The sequence below is a fragment of the Acomys russatus genome, chromosome 13 (genome assembly GCF_903995435.1).
Source record: "Acomys russatus chromosome 13, mAcoRus1.1, whole genome shotgun sequence".
In the NCBI taxonomy this organism is placed as follows: Eukaryota; Metazoa; Chordata; class Mammalia; order Rodentia; family Muridae; genus Acomys; species Acomys russatus.
The window spans coordinates 12,672,344-12,693,298 of NC_067149.1; the positions used below are offsets into that span (position 1 = coordinate 12,672,344).

At 46.2% G+C, this 20,955-nt stretch overlaps 2 protein-coding genes across 5 annotated transcripts in view; one reads left to right on the forward strand and one right to left on the reverse strand.

The window, feature by feature from the left end:
* On the forward strand, positions 1 to 17,293 carry Nagk (N-acetylglucosamine kinase). Of its 4 annotated transcripts, none has more exons than XM_051154815.1 (10): positions 1 to 134; positions 1,650 to 1,734; positions 1,888 to 1,986; positions 2,615 to 2,756; positions 3,538 to 3,648; positions 4,318 to 4,430; positions 5,454 to 5,541; positions 6,281 to 6,378; positions 6,669 to 6,747; positions 16,760 to 17,293. In XM_051154815.1, the coding sequence occupies exons 1-10, from the start codon at positions 106 to 108 to the stop codon at positions 16,765 to 16,767; spliced, it is 852 nt and encodes a 283-aa protein (XP_051010772.1). In that variant the 5' UTR covers positions 1 to 105; the 3' UTR covers positions 16,768 to 17,293. The 4 variants fall into 4 exon arrangements, with proteins under 4 accessions (XP_051010772.1, XP_051010771.1, XP_051010769.1 ...); XM_051154814.1 differs by lacking the exon at positions 16,760 to 17,293 and adding an exon at positions 16,300 to 16,530; XM_051154812.1 differs by lacking the exon at positions 16,760 to 17,293 and adding an exon at positions 7,565 to 7,820.
* Positions 13,374 to 20,955, reverse strand: part of Paip2b (poly(A) binding protein interacting protein 2B) — a 25,555-nt gene continuing 17,973 nt past the window's right edge. The window contains exons 3-5 of the mRNA XM_051154816.1: positions 17,500 to 17,647; positions 15,798 to 15,974; positions 13,374 to 14,340 (exon numbers count right to left, since the gene is read on the reverse strand). Coding sequence (XP_051010773.1) covers positions 14,284 to 14,340; positions 15,798 to 15,974; positions 17,500 to 17,647 — 382 coding nt within the window. The 3' untranslated portion in view covers positions 13,374 to 14,283. The remainder of the gene's footprint in view (positions 14,341 to 15,797; positions 15,975 to 17,499; positions 17,648 to 20,955) is intronic.

The window sequence follows — 20,955 nt, forward strand, 5'->3', positions numbered from 1 at the left end:
CGCGCTGCGATCACATGATGTGGGGCGGTGCCGCGGCGCGGGCTGGAGCGAAGCCACGGCAGCGGGCAAAGTAGCTACAGCGGGACCTGCGGTCGCGACGGTAGCATGGCGGCGCTTTACGGCGGTGTGGAAGGGTGAGCGCTGGACCGGCCTCAAGCTGTCTGTCCGGGAGCCGCTGGTCAGGGGGCGGTGGGCCATCATCCCACGCCTGGTGCCTTAGTGCTGCTCGGCGCGGCCACGCCCCTCCGGACCACTACCTTCGCGCCCCAGGGCACTTGTGTCAACACGAAGAGAGTTTTGCAGAGCTGGGGTCAAGTGGGAAGTTGCGGGACGCGGGTGGACATGGGAAAGTGGCGGAAGCCCAGACTGAGATTTATGCCCAAGGGAACCCTGGAGTTGAGCAGCTGTCACCAGAGCACTGTCTTGCCCTGGTGCCAGGGACCCTTCACTGCTATTGGCCTTTGGTTTCCACATTCTCCTCAGAAGCTAGTCTGTTGGACTTTGGGAAGTAGCTCTGCTGAGCATGGCTTTGGATGAGACATCTGCCTTCTCTGGGCTTCAATTGCCATATGTATAGCGCTAGGACAAGGGTGAGCAAGACGGTGGTTTACCCTGTCCCCTACGCATGACAAACATTTTGTGGATCAGGGTGTGTCAAATCAGGGCATGATAGGGGGATGTGGAATCATAGCAGCTTACTGCTGACTTACCCAGAAGTCTCTTCCCATGAATTGCTAACCTGGATGTTCAGGCTTTATTTATTTGTGACACTTTAAAAACAAAGAAAAGCCTTCAGCACAGTGTAGAAGTTTGCACTTAGTCTCATTATATTTATATGGAAGCTAGAAGTTATTTCCCCCAGTTGGTCAAGAAGTTATTTTGGATCTGTAGTCTGCTGTCTCATGAGTCAGTGTCCCCTCTGAATTTGATGCCCTCTTTGAGTTGGCTCATGACGTTTTCATTGTCTTTCTATTGCATTCCAGGAAGTACTAGTCAGTAGGATATTACTTCCTTGCACATTACTCTTCCTTTAAACCACGCCTTACCCCAGGGATTTAACTCAGGAGGGTTTAGTTGCCTAAGTCTGTAAATTCCTCCTTGTCTGGTGGTCATTTCTCACAGGTGTCCTGAAGACCTTGGTGGCGGGAGACAGGGTCTTGAAAGTGGCCCTTAGCTGTGGCGAGAAGAATATGGTGGTCTGCTTTTTCTCCTCTGGTGTATTTACCATAAGTTGCCTGGGCCAGGCTCTGGGCAGGTTAGGGGGCTAGGTAGTTAATTGCTCTGGAGCTTCACCCAGTGAGCTCACAGAGGCAAACAGGAAACAACTGGCTGCACTCCCGATTCAGAGCAGTCTCTGCTAACTAGGGGCTTACTGCTGTGCGGAGAAGCCCTCCAGCGCACACATTGTAAGGCCCAGGTGGTGAGTAAGTGGGATCTTGTAGAAATGGGACCTACCAGGGAAGAATGAGCAAGGCTGCCCACTCATTTCCCTTTCCAGAGTGTAGCAGACACTACACAGGCAGGTTTGGGAGTATGTGTTGGGCTTGCTGAAGCTTCTCCACCCTAGACTCTAGTAAGGGGCTACTATGCAAGCTTGGCTCCCCTGCCTGCAGTCTTACCAGGGCTGGGTGCCCTCTTGTGTTTTGTAGGGGAGGCACACAGTCCAAAGTCCTTTTACTTTCTGAGGATGGGCAGATCCTGGCAGAAGCTGATGGACTGAGCACAAACCACTGGGTAAAAAAGCCATCCTGAGGGGACCCGAGGGTTGGCTCTCATGTAATGTGCTGTGACTCCCCTTGAGGTGGTGGCCGGGCCTCTTGGCAGCTGGTAGGGGCAGCACAGATCTTGAAGCCTTTTTAAAAACTCCTCCTTCCCTGTTGGGGCCAGCTGATCGGCACAGACAAGTGTGTGGAAAGGATCAACGAGATGGTGAACAGGGCCAAGCTGAAGGCTGGAGCGGATCCTCTGGTACCCCTTCGTAGCCTGGTGAGTCAGCTGGAGCCTGGGCCATCAGCAGGCCTGAGGCAGGTGGCCAGTGGGACTAGACAAGCCTGGAAGAAGAGGTCTCTAGGGCCAGGGCCCTCCATCTTGCCCATTTTTGTGGTTTCAGTGATCATCTTTAGGCGAGAAAGCATTGTAAGAGCATGGTGCTCCAGAGACCCGTTTGTACCTTGATTTGATTCTCAGCTTTGCCACTCAACAGAAGGGCCTTTAAGTCAGTTGCCTTCTCTAAGCCTCAGTTTCCTTGTTTTGCAAATATAGATACTAAGAGTTGTTGGGAAAGTGAGGTGATGTGATACAGTCCGAAATGGTCAGCAGCCTCTAGCCTGGAGAGCTCTTAAAATGTTAGCTCTTCTTCTTCCAAGGTTGCTGTGCCTCTGGCTGCTTCCCAGATATGCGAGGGAGATAGATAGGCAGGCACAGGCAGACTGTCAAGCCAAGCTGCTTTCTCCATATTCCCTCACCTTGCTCCTTTACCTGTACCTTTCTTTCCTAAGCCAGGCTGTCCCTGCAGGCTTGATGGGTGTCAGGAGGGGAAGGATTAGGAAAGGAGCTGGTCCGGGACTGTACCTTCTCTTCCGTTGCTTAGCTTATTCCTCTCCCTTGTGCCTAGGGCCTGTCCCTGAGTGGTGGGGAGCAGGAGGATGCGGTGAGGCTCCTGATGGAGGAGTTGAGGGACCGATTTCCTTACCTGAGTGAAAGTTACCTAATCACCACTGATGCAGCCGGTTCCATCGCCACAGCTACACCGCATGGTAAGGATGTGAAAGGAGAAGTGGGGTTGAGAAGGAGCTTTCTTATGAGGAAAGCCTATAACCTATAAAAAAAAGATAGCTGGCAAAGTTTGTCTTATAAATATCTGGAAGGCAGCTATCATTATTCTCTCCCAGCTGTCCTTTCCTGGGCAAAATAATACCCTTGCTAGAGCAGGGATGAGGGGCAGAGGAGGAGGGAGGGCAGGAAAAGTGTCTGTGTGGGAAGTGAGGGATGGAATCTAACGGGGCAGAATGTAGGGCTACTGAGTGGAAAGAGTGGGGCTCTGTGACATCCTGTGTGCTGGCATATAACGGAGTCTCAACAGGCATGTCAGTGCACACCTTTAGCTTTCAGGAGACAGAGGCAGGCAGATTGCAGCAAGTTCAAGGCCAGCCAGGGCTACCTTATGAGACCATCTCAAAAATGAAACCGGCTTAGACTCTGGTTTGGCAGCTCTCCTCTCTTTGAGAAGTTGTGGGTTTTGCTTCCCTCGTGTAGAAGTGAGGGTCGCTATCTGTATGACTCAGTGGTGCTGATGGTCACAGGGTCTGTCAGTGTCTGGTATTAGGTACTCAATAAAGCTAAGATCATTTGAAGTCAGCCTGGCAGGGAGCCGTGTTCCCTTGAATTGATGCAGATTTGGGGTTTCCTCCATCCCCTGGGCAGGAAGCAAGTGGGCTATTTGTCCTGGGAGGTTGGGTGACAATCCCTCTGCTGTGAGGCTGAAACTGCTGCTCTCTGGGCCCTAGGCCACACCTAGCCCCCATGCCCTCTCCCCAGGTGGGATTGTGCTCATCTCTGGAACAGGCTCCAACTGTAGGCTTATCAACCCTGATGGCTCGGAGAGTGGCTGCGGTGGCTGGGGCCACATGATGGGGGATGAAGGCTCAGGTGAGCACACATAGGGCCGTGACATATCCTTTCCTATGGCTCCTCTCTGTTTTCCTGCCCTCTCGGTTCCTAAACCTAAACAGGGGTCCCTAAACAGCTCCTAAATCTGTTTTGGAGTACAGGGTAGTATTGGGAGAATCACAGTCACCATCTTGCTCCTTAGTAGCCAGGACCCGCTTCATGGTAGGGTGGTGTAGCCTCCCTCTGTTGACCTGGAGACCCAAGGGAAGGATTGAGACTGAAGGGTAAGGCCAGAGACTTCCTGCCAGTAGGAAAGGGGTCTGGAAACACTTCCCACTGACACTGCTTTTGAGACAGTATGTGTATGTGTGTGTGTGTGTGTGTGTGTGTGTGTGTGTGTGTGTGTGTGTGTGTGTGTGTGTGTGTGTGTATAGATGTCTTTTGGGTCCAACTCGTGCTGTGACTGCAGCTGTGTGACACAGCTCGCCTTCCTTGTCTTTGAATGGGAGCTGGTGTGACAAGTTCACTTACTCTTCCCACCAGCCTTCCCTTGTCTGGGTCTGTCAGATAGTTTGGTTAAAAGCTTCCCTCCTCTACTGGAAATGTGACTGACTGATCATTGACTTCTAACTGGTCTTGAGCTGAGAGCCCTTCTGCGTGAGGAGAGTGTCTCTGCGATTGGCTGTCTTTGCCCTCTGCTCTTGGCAGCCTACTGGATTGCACACCAAGCTGTGAAAATCGTGTTTGACTCCATCGACAACCTGGAGGCAGCTCCTCATGATATCAGCCATGTCAAGCAGGCCATGTTCAGCTATTTCCAGGTACTGCCTATCCCATAGTCATGAGCACCTAGTGTAGAACACTGGGGATTCTGATGGAGAGGCTGCAGAGAGGAGGATGCAGGTCTCTCCGGGTGGTCAGAACAGGATTCAGAGTAGTGTGCGCAGTGTGACTGCCACTTCCTCTTAGGAATTTTAGTCATTTTTTCCAAATATTTAAGCAAAGCCAAATGAGACAAGTATAAAAAAGCTACTGTTTCTGTAGATAATCACATTTACCCTACCCCCATTAAAATGTACTCAGGAGAATCTCTGTTTTCTTGGGACTCATATAGGTTGTATGTGTTAGACTGTTGGAGGAAAACAATTTGGGAGATAAATCTTTTAGTTATAGCACTTTTCAGAGCCTTTGCCATTGTGCGCAGGGACTGTAGGGGAGTGCTGCTCTTTAACTGAAGCAGTCTTTTCAAGAGTGATCTCAAGGAAAATGAGAAAGGTTTCTCTTTGTAGCCTTTGGCTGTCCCAGGACTCATTCAAACTCAAAGCGATCTGCCTGCCTCCGCCTCCCCAAGTGCTGAGATTACAGATGTGTGCCACCACCTCTGGTAAATTCCCATAATTTTTAAAGCTTAAAACCAGACAAACAGCTGGGTGTGGTGGTGCACGCCTTTAATCCCAGCACTCAGGAGGCAGAGGCATGTGGATCTCTGTGAGTTCGAGGCCATCCTGGTCTACAAAATGAGTCCAGGACAGCCAAGGCAACACAGAGAAACCTTGTCTCGAAAAACTAAAAAACAAAACAAAAAACCAGAAAAGGCCTAGTGGTGGTCACACACGCCAGGACTCGGGAGGCAGGGGCAGGGGATCTCTGTGAGTTTGAGGACAGCCTGGTCTACAGAGCAAGTTCTGGGACAGCCAAGGCTACACAGAGAAACCTTGTGAAAACAAAAACAAACAAAACCCCAAATACTTTGGTCATCCAATAGATACACTATGAAGGCCACTGTGAGTTACAGACCAGGGATTTCTGTATCAATTGACTGCTTGTGTCTCTGTGTTCCTCAGGTGCCAGATCGGCTAGGAATCCTCACCCACTTGTATAGGGAGTTTGATAAATCCAAGTTTGCTGGGTTTTGCCAGAAAATTGCAGAAGGTACTGTAGGTGCTGGTTTATATAGCTTGGTTCCACAAAAGCATGTCTTATGGGAGGGTGGTGAGTGGTTGAAGGCTAGCCTCTGTGCTGGTGCCTGTCTCACTAAGTAGCCTGGAGTCTGTAGCTCAACCTGGTGTGGTGACTAGGGTGAAGGTGGGACCAGACAACACTGGGTTGCCTGCTCCTCTCCCTGGTTGCCATATGGCTGGTACAGACTGTATGCCTGGTTTTGAGAACTTGAAGTAGTGTCCTTTGGACAAGTTCACAGAAGCCAGGGGTTGGAAAGCTCAGTCAGCTTGTGTTGGCTTTTTGAGGAGCCTGCATGTCTACATCTTTTTTCAGTAAGGCTTGCTCCTTTTTAACTTGGATTCCTTAGCCCCAGGGAGGTCTACATGTTTCTCTCGAGTCTGAGGCTCAGAACACTTGTCCTGCTGAGGCTGACACTAACAGGAAAATCAACAGTCTTCTTAGCAGGGCTGATAGATTCATGGGGACAGACACAGTAATGTGATTTAGTAGTTCATCAGTCTAGTCCTACTGCTCTAGTGAGCATCATGAGCTACTTCCAGTAGGGCACTGGAAAAGGAGGTGCCTGAAATGGTGGGAGGAGGCTTGTTTACCAATATGGGCATCCATCCTAACATTAACATGGCCTGAGCTTGCTGCTTTACCTCAGGGAGAGTGCCTAGAGTAGTGTAGGCTGCTTTCTGTATTCTCTAGCCCCCTTCTCCTCCGCCAGGTGCACAGCAGGGAGACCCTCTTTCCCGGCACATCTTCAAGAAGGCTGGGGAGATGCTGGGCAGACATGTCGTGGCAGTGTTGCCAGAGATTGACCCGGTAAGTTGAGGCAGTATACAAAGGTGGGTGAAGTCTGGGTCTTGGCCTAGGGTAGTGAGACTGTCCCATCAAACTCTATGCAATTCGATGCCTCTGTATCTGTAGACTGGGTTCATGTGGTGTTGTCTCCTTCCTCCTGTTTGACCATTCCTTTCTTCTCTGCCTCGCTTTTATGACTCCCATTTTCCTCCTTGCCTCCCCCCCACCCCCTTGAGTCCACCTTGTTTCTCACTAGCAAGGGCTAGGGTTAAGGTCAGCCTGCAGTGTCCCATTTTCTGCCCTTCTGCCAGGTTTTGTTCCAAGGGGAGCGTGGCCTCCCCATTCTGTGTGTGGGCTCAGTGTGGAAGAGCTGGGAGCTGCTGAAGGAAGGTGAGTCTTGGTGGCAGATGTGGGTGAAGACAAGAACACAGCAGGAAAGGAGGGTGAAGTGTGGGCCTTTATTCTAGCCCCTGTGACCTGCTGGAACATGTGCCTTGTTAAAAGCCTGTGTAAGCCTCTTGAGCTCCTGAAAGGACGGTCTATTCCAAATGACATATTAATCACTTTTTAAGATGTATTTACTTTTAAGCTGGGTGTGGTAGTACACACCTTTAATCCCAGCTCTCAAAGGGAGGCAGAGACTGGCAGATCTCTGTAAAAAATTCAAGGCCAGTCTGGTTTACAAAAGCTTGTCCAGGACAGCCAGGGTTCTGTTGTTTGGGTGTTTTTTGCCAGCATGTATGTCTGTGCATATGGGCATGGAGTGCCCAAGGACGCCAGAAAAGGGTGTCAGATCCTCTGGAACTGGCGTTTGTGTGCCATTGTGTCGGTGCTGAGTACTGAACCCAGGTCCTCTGAAGAACAGCAAATGCCCTTAACCACAGAGCCATCTCTCTAGCCCCTTAGAGCTCAGACCAGTGTGATAACTTGTGGTGGCACCCTTAGTCACCGTTCTGGTCAGAAGGAATTAGCCAGCTGTAGTATTTCCATTAGAATCTCTGAAACAGCTCAAAGGCCCCCCACTAGATTCTGGCACCAAAACATTGTGATTACATGCCCTGGAGCTGAAAAGCACTGGTTTTTTGGGGCTGCTGGTTCCAGGACCCACAGTACACTGGTGCCTCTGTGCTGGATGGTTGGCATATGGCCTCTAGCATCTGCGCTGAAGCTGCAGCTGCTGGTCTCCTCTCTGCATTCTTCCCTCCAGGCTTTCTCCTGGCGCTGACCCAGGGCCGAGAGCTGCAGGCACAGAACTCCTTCTCCAGCTTCACCCTGATGAAGCTGCGACACTCTTCTGCACTGGGGGGTGCCAGCCTGGGTGCCAGGCACATTGGACACCATCTTCCCATGGACTACACCATCAACGCCATTGCCTTCTATTCCCATACCTTCTAGGGTCTGCCCACCTCCCCATCCAGCTGACACTGAGTGTTAGAAGGGAGATTTAAAAAGGAAAAAAAAAAAAAAAAATATATATATATATATATATATATGGAAGAAAATAAATGCACTTTACTCCCTCCCCAGCAGGAGGTATCCTCAACATATTGCTGTGTATGTCCTCAGCACCTCCAGGTGCTTACTGTGGTTTGCATGCACTCACCAGGCTTTTAGGCACATAACCAAAGTTTTCTCTTAGCAGACTTACGGTTGCTCATGATGAAACTCGCCCCAACTCCTGGGGAATAACCCAAAATCTATCACACCCTCTCCTAAGGTTCCCAGTAGGACTCGGGGACAGTATAACCCTAGTCTCAATTTTGATTTAACTGGATTTGGTAGCTGTAGATACACAGGACATTTTATAGTTTCTTGTGTGAATGAATTCCAGAGGGCCAAGCAGACACTGTTTAACTCTTCTGACTGCTGCTCACCTGGCTCTGGTTACTCTTCTCTCTCTTAGACCTTTTTATCTGGGCTGCTGCCAGCCCTGGGGGAAGGGTCTTTCCTCTGGAGCTAAGGAAATACTCTCTTCTTGCCCGAAGGCAGGTTTCTTGTCATTCCCAGACCCAGATTAACCAGGTGTGGATATGCATCAATGCTAGTGTTTTAACCTCTGTGTTCTGTTTTCCCTGTCTCCATCTCCTGCACAGCACATGTGTCCATAAGGCTTAGCCAGGAAGGTGCCACCTCAGCAAGTGCATTATTTTCATTTACTGAATTTTTCACACAACTGCTATTTGATTGGTAGAGCAAAAATTTTAAGTAATCTTTTTTCCAGTTTACATGTTTTTAGGAAAACTATTTTTAGGTTTTTTTCTTTGTTCTTTTAAATTTTATTTGGGTGTTTTGCCTGCATGTATGTACAGTGTATGTGCATTGTCTGCAGGAACCAGGAAAAAAAAAATAGATCCTCTGTCTGGGACTGGAGTTTCAGATGGTTGTGAACCTAGATGGAGGTACTGGGAATTGAACTGGAAACCTATAGAAGAGCAGCCAGTTTAATTGCTGAGCCCTCTCTCCAAACTTTTAAAACTTAAAAAAAAAAAAAAAAAGGCAATTAAGAGCATTGGCTTTTAAATACTTACAACAGGGACAAGGGTCCAGAGTCTGGACTTAGGTTTACTGGAGGTGCTAGGCAGCTGCTGGGCTCCACTGGTGCCTACATCTTCCCTTTGGCCCTCCTTCCTCCTGTGTACACTTCTGCCATCAGCCCTCCTTCCTTCATGTATCTAGCAGTCTACAACTCTCGTACCCATGGGCATGACTGGAAAGTTCAGAAGTCTCGGCACTGATTCTGGATAGAACAGCAGTGCAGTTTCATACCCTGTCCAGTTATGCTCATTATTAAATGGGCCTCAGGTACTTTAGAAGTCCTGGCCTGTAGGAGATAGCACAAAGGTTCTTGAGAAGTTGAGGATCATAGGAATCTGCAGTGCCTGAGGCCTCTAAGAGGCACAGCAGCTCCCAAGTCCTGTGTGCAGACAACTTGCCAAAGTGGAGGTGGAGAGCCAAGCCTAAGGGGCTGACAAAATGCAGCATACTCATCAACAGGTAACTGGTCAGTAGTGGAAGAATGACTCAGAAAAACAAGACAGATTATGAGACCATGGCATGTTTAGCTCCATTGACATGAAACATCCAGGAAAAATGCATTAGCCACACCAGGGCCTGGGACCTGCATATGAAAGAGCTTTCTGGAGAGAAATAGGGTGGTTGTTACTCCAGCACTAAAAAAGGCCCTAAACTCTGACTTGGACACTTAAGTCCAGAATATGAACTATCCCAGCTGAAAGCTGTGGGTTTTTTTTTTTTGGGGGGGGGGGGTGTCTCCACTTTTAAAGTATTAGTTTATTTTATTAACTTATTATTTATAGACAGGGTCTTACTATGTAGACCTGGCCAGTCTGAACTCTATGTTGGCCTCAAAGTAGTGATCTGCTTATCTTTGTGTCTCTGCTTCCCAAGTCCTGGGATTAAGGGTGTATACTACCAATATCTGTCAGATATTTTTGAAGATTCACAATGGGCAGGATGGGATTTCTACATACACAACCCCAGACAGGGCTTCCCTGGGCAGCCTTGGCTGTCTTGGACTGGCTTTGTAGACCAGGCTGGCCTTGAACTCACAGAGATCCACCTGCCTCTGCCTCTTGAGTGCTGGGATCACAGGCATGCACTGCCTGGCTTGACAGAATTAAATGTATTTACAGAATGAGACATTTACTACTTTATGGGAAATACATTTTATAGTCAAGGGATGTAGTTTGCTTTTGGAATACTTTCTTGGCCATGCATGAAATCTTCCATTTAGCTCCCAGCACTAAAAAACAATCTAGTAACAGTACGGTATTAAAATATTCAGAACAAGCTGGGTGTGGTAGCACATGCCTTTAATCCCAGCGCTTGGGAGGCAGAGGCAGGTGGATCTTTTTGAGTTCGAAGCCAGCCTGGTCTACAAGTGAGTCCAGGACAGCCAAGGCTACACAGAGAAACCCTGTCTCAAAAACCCAAAAAATAAAAAATAAATAAAATAAAATATTCAGAATAACCTGGTGGTCTACATCTACAATGTAGAGGCTGAGGCAGGAGGTCTAGTCTGAACCACGGAGCAAGACTATGAATCAAAAAAACCATTTTGCTACCCTTACCCAGGGGTAGGGGTAGCTCTGTGGTAGAATACTTGCCTAGGTGTGAGGTCCTGCATTTGATCCTAAGAACTACCAGGGTTTTTTCTTGTTACCATTAAGTAACTTAGAATGTTTACTCATTTTAAAGGAAAAGTAGTAAGGTAAATTTGGGCTCAGTAAATCTTCCATTTAAATTAGAAGCAACAAAATGTAGAAAATGTTTTTACATTTAAAAAAAAAAAAAAAAGGTACGCCTGTCCATTGAATTCCCTCCTGTTCCCCAAGAACAGGAAGTCTGGCTCCTAAGGTTGACACCCTTAAGAAAGCAGTCCCCAAGTCCCCTAACTCCCAGGAAGTGGACTTCTGAGGTCCAGCAGTGGGTCAGGTATGAGGACAGAGTCCAGGTAGTATTCAGTCAACTATATTGTTCCCTGCTCTGTTCCTATCACCACCAGCAGCTTCTGCATGGGAGATTAAACAGGAAAAAGAAAGGTCCTCAAGTGCACAACAGGACTCACCTTCTTTCAGATTGTGACTATCTAGTCTGGTGACATCCTCTGCAGCATGATGGGATTTGGTAGGTGCTCACGTCCACTGCACTGAGTCATCCTAGGACTGACCGTCCCTGGGGCCAATGAGTCTCCTGGCAGTGGAGTCCCTGTTTCACATGTCAGCATCATTTCTATTTTCTCTACTTGGCAAACAGGAAGTGTGATGCCCCCTTACCCCTGTCCTCCCAGAGGAGAGTGGCTGGGATAAGCTTTTCCACCAGGTGGGTGGGCACTTTGTTAGACCTATTGGTGGCATCCTGTAAACAAAGACTAGTAGCAATACAGGACCTTTACTGAATAGGCCTGTCCCCTCTAGCAGTAGAGGACAAACTCAGGAAGTCAGGCAGTCACATGCTCATTTACCACACCCAAATCAAGAAGTATCCTCTGGCTGTCCCCCTTTCCTAGCTCCTCACAGAGGGTGCTAATTCACAGTGCTGTTTGCCTACATCTCAAATCTCTCTAAAGTAAAAAAATGAACCCTTGACATAACAATACCCTGGAAAATGCTTAGAGTTCACTAAAAACATTTATTTTTAAGCCATGGTTAACCTTACAATCTTAATGAAGCAATCATAGATCCTGTGACTTTGGAAATAGGGGTACTACCAAGACCTAACCTTTCACATGACTGGAATACCGCTTGGTATAGTGCTTGCATGGTACATGTGAGGTCCTGGGTTCAAGAAAAAAGACTCAGTCTTCTCATTAGAACATTTTCTAACTTGCTTATATGGCCAAAAGTCAACACATTACAGCTAGAAACTGGTCCCTGACCTTGAGCTATAGTGCCCAGGCTTTGGCTACCTCCTCAGATTTCTGATGCAGTCCAAAATGCCTACAGAGGCATTCCTTCACCACCACCACCCAAAGTTATAGGGACAAATAATCATAATTAGAGCTCAGCCATGAATAAATGAATACTGGGACTAGCCAGACAGCAACCATTAAGAACATTTCCAAAAAAGAAGAAAATTTTCTATTGCTGTATAAATTCTCAAAGGGGGAAAAAAACTAAAGTCTTAGCAGAACAGTTTTGCTAAGTTGCCAAACTAACTAAGGCCAAGTCTGCAGTCTGGAGGACAGTTGTGCTACCTCACCACATTGGGTGGTACAAGAGTTGGGCCACAGGAGTAAGTCATCCCACACGTTACCTAGGACCACCTCACTGGCTGCATCTCCCAAGCCTGGAGTCAGCACCCTGCCTCTAAGGTGAACCCAACACACCAGCCCTTGGTTTCCAGGTACACCCAACAGTAGTCTAGTAGTAGTAACCAAATGTACTCCCTGAAACCAGGCCAGAGACTGACATCCAAATAAAATGAACCAGTGATGGGCCTGTTGGACCGCTCCTAGCAGCTTGGCTTCCAAAGAGCAAAACCTCTCAGGCTTAAACACCATTCCCAGCTATTAACTCAGAGAAGGTTGCACTCTATGTTGATATGCTGATGGGATTCTCCAGGATCTTCCTGCAATCCTGATATGTTCTGAACTCCAACAGCCTTGAGACTGCAGCAGAGAGAATCTTTTTATACCCTCCCCGTACCCTCCCTCTCCTCATTAGAGGTGGCAAGCCAAGCTAAAAGGGGAAGCAGGAGTAAAATCCTCTCAGAAGGAGTTCCTAGTTTCATTCTCTTGAGGGAGAAGCTTTGGGAATTGGTGTGTGTCTGGCATACAAGTTCCCTGAGCTACTCTCTATGATGTGACCTGAGGGGGAAGGCCATTTTCACAAGATGCCACCATCCTATGGGACTCAAGGAAAAAGAGGGAAGTTTGTGTTTGACTGTTGGGCCTGTCTACAAGTGTTGAGAACAGCTCAAGGGTAGGGCTAACCTGACACCAAGACAAAATGAAAAGTCAGCAAACCAGCTCATATGAAAAAGGAAAAAAGTTCAATTTTCCAGATCCTAGTCCTTTCTTTCTAGTCTCTGCCCACATCCACATACTAAACTGACAACTACTGGAAGCTGCAAGATCTTTCCAGACCTACTACACAGCACAGTGACAGCTGTACAGAAGCCACAGCACTCTCGGGCCTTCTAAGTCTCTTGTCCTGGTAATATGCTCAGGACAGGACACTCACTCTTTGACCCATCAGACTGTACCACCTTCACCTCTACTTACAACAGCAGCTCCAGCAAGGAGTCAGTTCCACAGAGTATCAACAAAACACTAATAAGTTGCATGTAGAACTAGGAGTGCATCTAGACAGGGCCATGTGGAAACTAAAAAAAACTGGTTTGTGGGAGCGCAGTAACACCTGGTAAACAGCTTCATGTATACAGAAAGCCAAAAGCTCTGTTGTGCACTTGAGCAAGACCCCCTCAGGAGCTTAGTTTCTGGAAATCACTCTGTAAGGCAGAAGAAACACCCAAGCTGACCCAAGCAGCTTAAGGAAAGAAAATGTATTTCCTTTAAAAAACACAGAAATCTTTGAGGGAATTAAGATACCATAAGGGCCAAATATTCATGGGACTTAGGAAAAGAAAACTGTCTAAAAAGATTCAAGATGTAACTAACACAACTAAAGGCCTGTCTCAGACTTTGGCTAACAGTGTCTTTTAGACTGTGGGGGAAAGAAGCCTGGAGGAGCCCCCTCAAGATCATGACAGAGAGCCCTATGTAACCTTTCACTTGTAAATGATGAGTGAGAGCAGCTACACAGTGATGTTGGGACAACACTAACTAAATGACAGTCACCATCGAGCCCTGTTCTTCTGATATACAACTTACATCCATCCGAAGTTACATTCATCCAAGAACTTGCAGATCTGTTTTCTTGAGTAGAGTTCAGGACAGGAGACAAAAGCTTTGTGGGCCACTGGCACCCTAGTTCATCATGGAAATGCCAGGGGATGGGGAGCTGAGTGTTGCATCTGGTTTGTATCTCTTACCACCCAGCAGCTATCCAGGTGCCCTGTTCCTCATAGGTACACAGCAGGGAAAGTTATCTCTTAAATACTGTTTTCCTTGGTCTGCTTATTTTGCTTAAATGCAAACAACATTCTTTACAAGGGGAAAACAACTGCAGTTGCTTAACTCCGAAGAGTTCATCTAAAATAAAATAAAATAAAGTGGGAAAACTGCTCTGAAAAAGTTGGCAGAACAGAAGAGCCATTCTCAGAGGCTTGGAGAGTAGTACCTCACACATTAGTTACTCAGTCACAGTATCCAGTTAAACAACCTTCCCGACCCAACCCGCCTTGGCTGCACACCCTTACCACCCCCCTTCAGCTCTGCCTTTTTGTGCATTGCTGGCCCCAGGTACGGGGACAAAACAAGTCCTTCTGGAAGCTTCCAACAGCTCAGTACTTCACTCCTGGAATAAACTCCTTGGCATCTGGATTCAGGTTACTTTTGCTCTGAAATAAGAACCAAGAGAAAACATCTCAAAGCAAGCTGCATTTTTTTTTCATGATTAAAAATTTAATTTAGGCTGGGCATGGTGGCGCATGCCCTTAATCCCAGCACTTCTGAGGCAGAGGCAGGCAGATCACTGTGAGCCTGGTCTACAAAGTGGATCCAGGACAGCCAAAAAAATAAAATAAAATAAAATAAAATAAATAAAAATTAGCATACAAACCAATGTTTCATTTTAACATTTCTTTCTTTCTTTCTTTTTTTTTTTTTTTTGGTGTCCCCCACCCCCACCCCAAACGGTTTCTCTGTGTAGCCTTGGCTGTCCTGGACTCTTTTTGTGGACCAGGCTGGACTTGAACTCAGAGATCTGCCTGTCTCTGCCTCTTTTGAGCGCTGATATTAAAGGTGTGTGCCAGCCTCACTTCATTATAACGTTTTATACATAGGCATTACACTGACATTGCTGATATATGCCTCTTATCCCTCCCCATATCAATGGTCATCTTTCTGCTTTCATGTCCTATTGCACTTTAAAACTTACTCCAGGCTAGGGATGTAGCTCACTGGTAGTACTTTGGCTAGTGTACACAAGGCTCAAATCACCAGCCCTGCAGAGAGATGGAGGCACAGGGAGAAAGAGAGGAAGGAGGAGGACAGGGAGAAAACCCCAAATCATTTAAACTTTGTTTTTGCAGTGCTGACGATTGAACCCAGTGTCTGATATATGCTAAGCATGTCTTCCACAACGAAGCCACACCACAGCACCTTTCTGGGTAGCCCCAGGGAAAGAAGGATGATTCTTAACTCCCTAGGCTGTAACTGAATTGTTCTCAGAGGCTCTTCCCTTCCTGTTTCCATTCCATTCCAGGATATTCCCCAATGTAAAAAGATACTCATTCCAAACAGCATTTCAAGCTACTGAACAGATTAACATGGTGAGAAACAATATTCCTCAAAGCTAGCTTGCATATCAGAGCCTCTATTTTTCTCATCATTCTGTGCCCCTTGGTGCTCTTGTGAATAGCCCAAGTCTTGGCTCACTGAAGGCCATAGCCACCTACAAGCTATGAATCACTCAGAGAATTCCAGCCACATCAAAACAGAAAGCAAGGAACTCACTTTCTAGATTTAACTGAAGTGCAAAGTGGCCTGTTGAGTGTGTGTTCCTTCTAATAGGAACAGTTTTCCTAGCACATGAGAGAACATTAGATACAGAGAGTGAAAGAGAAAGGCACTATCAAGTGGTCTACCAAAGCCCTTTATCCCAGTGTGGAACATCAGAGTAAAGGAAGGCTGACGACTATAATTTCAGAGATGGGGGCCATTTAAGAGGTGAAGACATGGCAGCGCAGAGGCTCCAGAGACTTGACGTAGGGTGTAGGGCCACACAGAGCACCTGTGACTCCAAACGCCATATTCTGTTCAGGCTGTCAAATGCAGAGCTAGTGACGGCTCTTACCAGAATGTCTTCAGATTCCTGACTGTCGCTGACTGATAGTCCATTTAACTGTTGCTGTAAGTGTCCCACACCCTGAGGCAGGTCTCGTGATGGTATGAACCAGTCCTGGTCCTCTTCATCCAGCATCTCCTGAAAGCAGCGGTCCAAGAAGTCTTGCTCCTGCAGCTCTTCCTCTACCTGCCAACAAAGGTGTAAAGCTCAGCAGTATCCCAAATGAGCCCTCCAGGGTCCCCAGCCCTTCCCTTTAGGGGTCCTCAGCCTGCAACTCAGAACCACAGGCAGGAGAGCTAATGATGCTCCTGACTATTGTGGGTTAAATGAGAAATGTTCCCAATTGGCTCATGTTTCTGAATACTTGCTCCCTAGCTGGTAATGCTGTTTAGTTTGGGACATCACAGAACCTTTATGAGGTGGAGCCTTGATAGAGAAAGTGTGTCACTGGTGGAAGGCTCTGAGATTTATAGCCCTGCCCTATTTCTTTCTCTCCGCTTCCAATTTGCAGATAACATGTGATCAGCCAGCTCCTTGCTCCTGCTGCCAATGCTTGTCTGTTGCCATGCCTTCCAAGACATGATGGACTGACTATATCCTCCCAAACTATAAGCTAAAACAGTTGTTTTTGTTCTTGGTATTTTAACACAGAAACAGCAAAGTAACTAATAACCATAGAGAAAACATGGTTTTAGTTTTTCAAAATGGCAGGCCTTCACAGATCTTTCTTGGATACTTTTTATTATTATTCTGATTTTGAAGAGGAGGGGGGCGTGAGGATGGGACTGAGTGGAGAGGAGGGAATAAGCTGTGTACCATCATATACCATTATTTGCTGAGATCTAAAACAAATGGCATTTCCTTATTTAGAACATAAGTCTTTCTCTCCTCAAGATGGCATTTCAATCTGCTTCTAAAAGCCTCATATTGTTCACCATTTTTTTTTTTTTTTTTTTTTTTTTTTGAGACAGAGCCTTAAACTCCGGATCCCCCTTGCTTCTACCTTGCAAGTGCTGGGATTATAGGCATGCACCACCTTGACCATCTTTCAGAGATCATTTCCCCACAAAAAATCAATAGGGCTGGGGAAACGGCTCAGCAGGTAAAGTGCTTGTTGCACAAACATGAGGACCTGCATCTCACAGGCTCCATGAAATGTTTGATATATCATACATCATGAATTGAATCTTATGGTAATTAAACTGTGGCTTACTTGAAAACTTTATCAAAGTATCTTCTTGTCATCAATTTTAATATGATTTTCCAGAATGATAATACGCAAAAGCAGCAAGCACATGTCCTTAAAATGTTGTAGTAGACACCACCACCACTGACAATGGTAGCAGCAATGCCAGTGGAGGCAAGAGGGCAGGGAAGAACTCCACACAACCAGCAAAGACAATGAAGGCTGGTGGGGTGTAAGTACATGGAAGACAAGAGACCCACAGAGGGCAGAAGGGAAGAGGGAGGGATAGACTACAGACCCTTGAGGATTTAGGACCATTTAGACGGTCAGGCCTTTGGCTCAGAACCCAGAGCTATCAGCTAACTTGAGCTATAGGCAGGCCTCTGGCTACTAAGGCCTGGAACCCCTGATTCTCTGAGTATGTAGAGCCTTTATCAACATTAGAAAAGCCGTCTTGTTCCTACAAGTACAGAAACAGATTCCAACAGTTCACTGAGATAGAGACTGCCTTCTACCTTTGCCTACCTGTCTGTTAAAATCCTCTTCATTCTCCATCCACATGTATTCTGCAAATGGGTTTTCCTTTTCCTCGTGTCCATTTAGCCCTTGGTCCTCTTTGCATTTTACACTGGGTGGTGTACTTGCCACACTGGATCCATTCATTATGGGGATTCTAAATAGATAAAAGGAAGCAAAAAGTAAAGGACTGAGGAAATATGAATCTAAGATCCAGACCCTTCCAAGTTGTTGGCCAATGACTTCAATGAAAATGAACACAACTCTTTTGTTCGTAACTGCTATGACATCAATCCCAGATGTATAGTTCTTTAAGAACTGAGAGGAGTGGGGCATGGTGGCTCACAATTATCATCTCAGCACTCATAGAGGTCAAAGCAGGAAGACTGCCTCAAGTTTCAGGCTAGCCTAGGCCATTGTGAAACCTGTCCCAAACAAACAAAAAACAGTTGGGGCTGGAGAGGTGGCTTAGTGGTTAAGAGCACTGACTGTTCTTCCAAAGATCCTGAGTTCAGTTCCCAGCAACCACATGGTGGATTACAATCATCTAAAATGAGATCTGGTGCCTTCTTCTGATGTGCAGGTGTACATGCAGGTAGAACACTGTAAACACAGTAAATAAATAAAAACAAAACAAAGAAAAAAACCACTGGCTGTTCTTCCAGAGGACCTGAGTTCAATTCAAGGCAGCTCACAACTGTTTGTAACTCCAGTTCCAAGTGCCTAACATCCTCATACAGACATACATGCAGTCAAAACAACAATGCACATGAAATTAAAAAGAAAGAAACAGTCTAAGCTTACTCTTTCTAAACAAAAGCCAAAGGACATAGTAGGAGTAGAAACTTTATTATGCCAAATTCCTAAAGTCCTAGAACCTACTGCAGATCAGCTTCTTTACCATTTGGACAGGAAGAAGTGCATTCTTTAAAAAAAAATTATTCATGCCTATTTTCATTTATGCATGTGTGTCTATGAGTGTATGCTATGCATGAGGGTCACCTGGAGCTGGAGTTATACATAGTTGTAAACTGCCTGACATCTATGCTGGGAACTGAACTAAACTAGGGTCCTCTGCAAGAGCAAGTGCTCCTAACAGCTAAGCCATCTTTCCAGCCCCCTAGAAATACACTGTTAATGAATAGTATAAGCCCCTGTTCTTATTCTGAGCACTGAGTTCTCTCCTTCTCTCTCCCCCCTCCTTTTTTTTTTTTTTTTTTTAAATTGAGACAGGGTTTCTCTGTGTAGCCTTGACTGTTCTGGACTCTTTGTAGACCAGGCTGGCCTTGAATGCATAGGGATCAGCCTGCCTCTGCCTCCCGAGTGCTGGGATTAAAGGAGTGTGCAGCACCAGGCCCAACTCCAAGTTCCGTTTCTCTTTTAAAATGTATTTCAAAAGTAGCACAGTTCATGGGAAGTGAGGTTGGAGGGATTACCAAAAAGCAAAAACAAAAACAAACAAAACCCTCCACTGTATTGCTAAGCAAAAAAAATTTAAAAAAATAAAAAGTTGGCCAGCTGTCCAGTCATCTACAGTTAAGAACAATAAGCAGCAGAGTGCACACAGCCTTCCTACCCCTAAACTCCATACATACATTCCCAGTATCCCTCCTCACTAGCAGGATGACAGGACCATCTGACATGTCAGCATGCAACCCTGCCTTGGGAACTGCGTCCAGTGTTTCTATATGACACAGTCTGGAAGAGCCTCTGTCCATCTTACTGATTTCCTCTGACTATCTCTCAGAAACACAGCCACTGCATTACTGGCTATATTCACCTTTTAAAAAAATATTTACTTATTACTATGTATACAGTGCTCTGCCTGTATGTATACCTGCAGGCCAGAAGAGGGCACCAGATCACATTATAGATGGTTGTGAGCCACCATGTGGTTGCTGGGAATTGAACTCAGGACCTCTGGAAGAGTAGTCAGTGCTCTTAACCACTGAACCATCTCTCCAGCCCTATATTTACTTTTTTGAAGTTCTTGATTTGTTGCCACTCTGGTAAGATGGTTTAGAGCGTAAAAGCACTTGCTGCCAAGCCTGAGGACTGAGTTGTATTCCTGAGTCCCACATTGTAGAAAGAAGAGGAATGATTTTACATAGTTGTTCTCTGAACACACATGCATGCACACAACACACACACAGTGAAAAAAATTAAATTCTCACCAGCAGTGCCTATTTCCTTACTTTCATGAGCTTTTTTTTGTTTTGTTTTTTTGGGTTTTTTTTGTTTTTTGTTTTTCAAGACAGGGTTTCTCTGTGTAGCCTTGGCCATCCTGGACTCACTTTGTAGACCAGGCTGGCCTCGAACTCACAGAGATCCGCCTGCCTCTGCCTCCCGAGTGCTGGGATTAAAGGCATGCGCCACCACGCCCGGCTCTTCATGAACATTTTTAAAAAGTATTCCTATTCTCATACCTTAGTTATTTACAGCTTTTTGTTTACACTTGTATTTTGTTGAGGACATTGGCCATTTTTCTACAGACACACATAACTTGTCCCTGTCTTTCATAATTTCTAAAGTTATTTTGCGTAGCTTTTGGTGGCACTTTTACTATCCTTAATTTTGTCTGTCTTGTGTATGATTTTTTAAATAAAAATATTTGACATTTTTATACCTGTATAGATTATTTTTTGCTGGTGTTTTGCTTGCATGTTTATCTGTGTGAGGGTCTTGGATCCCTAGAACTGAAGTTACAGACAGTAACTGACATGTGGGTGCTGGGAATTGAACCCAGGTCCTCTGGAAGAACAGCCAATGCTCTTACCTGCTGAACCATCTCTCCTGCCCAATTTTTTAAAATTTCCCCCCTAGACAGGGTTTCTCTGTGTAGCCTTGGCTGTCCTGAACTAACAGAGATCCTCCTGCCTCTGCCTCCCGAGTGCTGGGATTAAAGGTATGTACCACCATGCCTAGCCTCCTGATTTTTAAACTTTTTGTGTGTATGCACGTATATATACACATACTATGGTGCACAAATGAATGCCAAAGGCAATCTGTAGAAGTCAGTTCTCTTCTACTACGTGGGTCTTGGGGATGAGACCTAGGTCATCAGGGGTGGTAGTAGGTGCTTTACCCATAAGCCATCTCACCAGCTCTTGCCTATAGCTTTTAAAGGCATACATGGGCTGAGTTTATAGTGCAGTGGTTCATCTCTAGCATAGCAAATTAACAAGTGAACTAAGGCACCTGTCTGTAATTCTTTTCTTTGGCTTCTATATTAATTACTTTATCTACTACTGGGACCAAATACTTGACAAAGGCAGCTTAAGGAAGGGTTTGTTCTGGCTCACAGAACCAGACAAGTATGTGAGGAGCTATCACATTGCACTACAGTCAGGAAACAGACAGTAAAGAATGCTGATGCTCACCTTTCTTTCCTCCTTTTTATTATTCAGTCCTGAATCCTAGGCCACGGATGGTGCCGTATACTTCTCATCTGGCAACTGCCTCACT

Coding starts and splice junctions, on each gene's coding strand:
- Nagk (XM_051154812.1), top strand. CDS start 106: ATGGCGGCGCTTTACGGCGGTGTGGAAGG. Junction 1,735..1,887: donor GACTGAGCACAAACCACTGG/GTAAAAAAGCCA, acceptor TGTTGGGGCCAG/CTGATCGGCACAGACAAGTG. Junction 3,649..4,317: donor GATGGGGGATGAAGGCTCAG/GTGAGCACACAT, acceptor TGCTCTTGGCAG/CCTACTGGATTGCACACCAA.